Source organism: Diaphorina citri, unplaced genomic scaffold, assembly GCF_000475195.1.
Source record: "Diaphorina citri unplaced genomic scaffold, Diaci psyllid genome assembly version 1.1 scaffold8688, whole genome shotgun sequence".
In the NCBI taxonomy this organism is placed as follows: Eukaryota; Metazoa; Arthropoda; class Insecta; order Hemiptera; family Psyllidae; genus Diaphorina; species Diaphorina citri.
This window is the reverse complement of record NW_007386063.1, coordinates 1-2802: the sequence shown is the minus strand read 5'-3', so window position 1 is coordinate 2802 and position 2802 is coordinate 1. Positions and strand designations below refer to the sequence as shown.

General features: G+C 38.1%; 1 protein-coding gene and 1 non-coding gene across 2 annotated transcripts; both read left to right on the top strand.

Moving 5' to 3' along the window:
- Positions 1 to 226: 226 nt before the first annotated feature.
- LOC103522467 (dynein regulatory complex subunit 4-like) lies at positions 227 to 2766 on the top strand (the record flags this gene model as incomplete). Its single annotated transcript, XM_008487569.2, has 5 exons — positions 227 to 370; positions 546 to 689; positions 1264 to 1524; positions 2343 to 2453; positions 2740 to 2766. Coding segments are annotated over 5 exons (687 nt in total), but the record flags the coding sequence as incomplete, so codon positions are not given.
- On the top strand, positions 2061 to 2179 carry LOC113472804. Its single transcript, XR_003394970.1, has one exon. It is a non-coding gene; the product is annotated as a 5S ribosomal RNA (ribosomal RNA).
- Positions 2767 to 2802: the final 36 nt, after the last annotated feature.

Below are 2802 nucleotides of genomic sequence, written 5' to 3'. Positions count from 1 at the left end.
CTACAGGTAAATAAGATAAAGAATCAAATTGAATTTTTCCCAAGAGGTTTAACCCAATGGCGCCGGAATTAATTTTTTTACTCGATTTTTGTGATATAAACATTGGATGTTAGGATTATTGAGATATTGGAAAAAATCCTACAATGCTGCAGTAGGTAAGCATCAAAGTTGTGACATAACACAAAGAAACTGCATTTACTTACTTACTTACTTACTACATTTACAGGTAGACGGATTAGTGGGGCTCAAGTTGGCCGAGGATGAATTTGAAAAGCGAGAAATCGAGCTGCTTCAAGACAAGAAAGCTTTGAAGGAAGATGTCCGAAAAATACAAATGGCACATTCAGAAGAAATACGAAACATAAAGTTGGTATGTAAATACATAAATTGGGTTTAAGGTGGGTACATAACACGGTTAGCCCAGTGGTAAAGCACTTGGCATACAGAAGGTTCGAATCCCACCATCGACAAAAATTTGCACTCGTTTTTCGATTGCAAATATTTAAACGGGTATCTTTCTACTTACTTACTTACTACATTTACAGGTAGACGGATTAGTGGGGCTCAAGTTGGCCGAGGATGAATTTGAAAAGCGAGAAATCGAGCTGCTTCAAGACAAGAAAGCTTTGAAGGAAGATGTCCGAAAAATACAAATGGCACATTCAGAAGAAATACGAAACATAAAGTTGGTATGTAAATACATAAATTGGATTTAACGTGGGTACATAAATAGGGACACGGTTAGCCCAGTGGTAAAGCACTTGGCATACAGAAGGTTCGAATCCCACCATCGACAAAAATTTGCACTCGTTTTTCGATTGCAAATATTTAAACGGGTATCTTTCAGGTTTAAGGTGGGTACATAACACGGTTAGCCCAGTGGTAAAGCACTTGGCATACAGAAGGTTCGAATCCCACCATCGACAAAAATTTGTTTTTCGATTGCAAATATTTAAACGGGTATCTTTCTGGTGTTCTCGTGTTGACCCAGCACGGGGAAGTATTTTGTCTCTTATCGCCCATCTGATATGAGGGGAATACTACAGGATGGGCATCCTACGACACAGACCACACGAGTCTAATGTAGCAGTTTTCTTCCCAAGGGTAAACAAAGGTTTAGTTCAGCGGTTTCCAAACTTTTTTTTTCTACACAATCCCCTTTTTACATGGTTTTACTTAACTTGAGATCTCTGTTTGTTTGTTTGTTCAATTGTGAATCCGCCGCGGCCCACTTAATTTGAAGAAACCATTTACAAATTTCAGGAACACGCGGAAGAGCTATCCCAATCCCGTAAGGAGTTTGAACAGAAAGTAAGCGACATCGAGAAGAGATACAAGCAGATGATTCAAGATATTCAACAGCACGAAGAATTGAAGAGTAATCTGGAGGTGTCAGAAGTGGAGGAGAGGAAAAATGTCCTCATTGAAAAGCTGAAAGAAAACCATGCTGAAGCTTTGAACAATTTGAAAGTCTACTATACGGAGATTACGATCAATAATCTGTCTATTATTGCCAATTTAAAGGTAAGAATAAGCGACGCGGTCTCTCGCTGCTGAAATCTGAAATTTCTGTAAATTGCTGAATATAAAATCCGACAGTACTTCGTATTAGTTGACCAAACGAAATGATACTCGTGAAATTTTAAATTCGAAGATTTTGCATTATAGGTCTGTCTGTTTCATTGTAACTCTCGAACGGGCTCACCGATTTTAATGAAATTTCATAGAAATGTTCAATATTTATTTTAAAGAAAAATTTCTCGGTGAATTTTGGGCCCCATCGGGCCTTCGGGAGCCCCATAAGAGCCATTTTTCTGGGTAAGTTCCAGAGTTCAATGAAATACCTACTATGTCTCATTTCATGGTAGTGTGTATGTGCCATGTGCCTCGTAGTCGTAGTTCCTAGTGAGTTTGTACGACCTCGTACTGTGTTAGTGAATCGTATCAAGTAGTGGGAGTCTATTCCCATTGCTCCCCCCTTAGCTATTTTATCATTTTTATCACATGGTGGCATGGCGCGTTACAAGCATTGATATATTCAATTCTTCTCTTCGTCTTTCGCCAACGTTCATATCACGTTGAATACACCAGTTCTCGTCCGATCACTGAAGTTAAGCAACGTTGAGCGTGGATAGTACTTGGATGGGTGACCGCTTGGGAACACCACGTAACGTTGGCGTCTTTTTTTATTTTATTTTTTTGAGCCACTTTTTTTCTGCTGATTGACTTAAAACTTGGTACACTTAATGCAGTTTAGGTATGTATGTATCTGGGTGGCAATAGGTCCTTCAAAAAATGTTGCATGTTTTTCTGAGAAAAGAAATTATTCTTATGTTTTCCAGACTAAACTCGAAGAGGCCAAGAAGCGGGCTTTGAATTTTGAGCTCGAGCTGGGGAAATACAAGATTGAAAACAAGAAGTTGCTGAAACCTCTGCAGGATGCTGAGCAGAAAGTTGCAGACTTGGAACGACAACGCGAAATGCAACAGAAGGAGAATTATTATTATTATTATTATTATTATTATTATTATTATTATTATTATTATTATTATTATTATTATTATTTTGAGCCACTCTTTTTCTGCTGATTGACTTGAAACTTGGTACACTTGATGTACGAGTAGTTTAGGTTCAGGTATGTATGTATCTGGGTGACAATAGGTCCTTCAAAAAATGTTGCATGTTTTTTCTGAGAAAAGTATACAATACAACATAAGAAATTACTCTTATGTTTTCCAGACTAAACTCGAAGAGGCCAAGAAGCGGGCTTTGAATTTTGAGCTCGAGCTGGGGAAATACAAG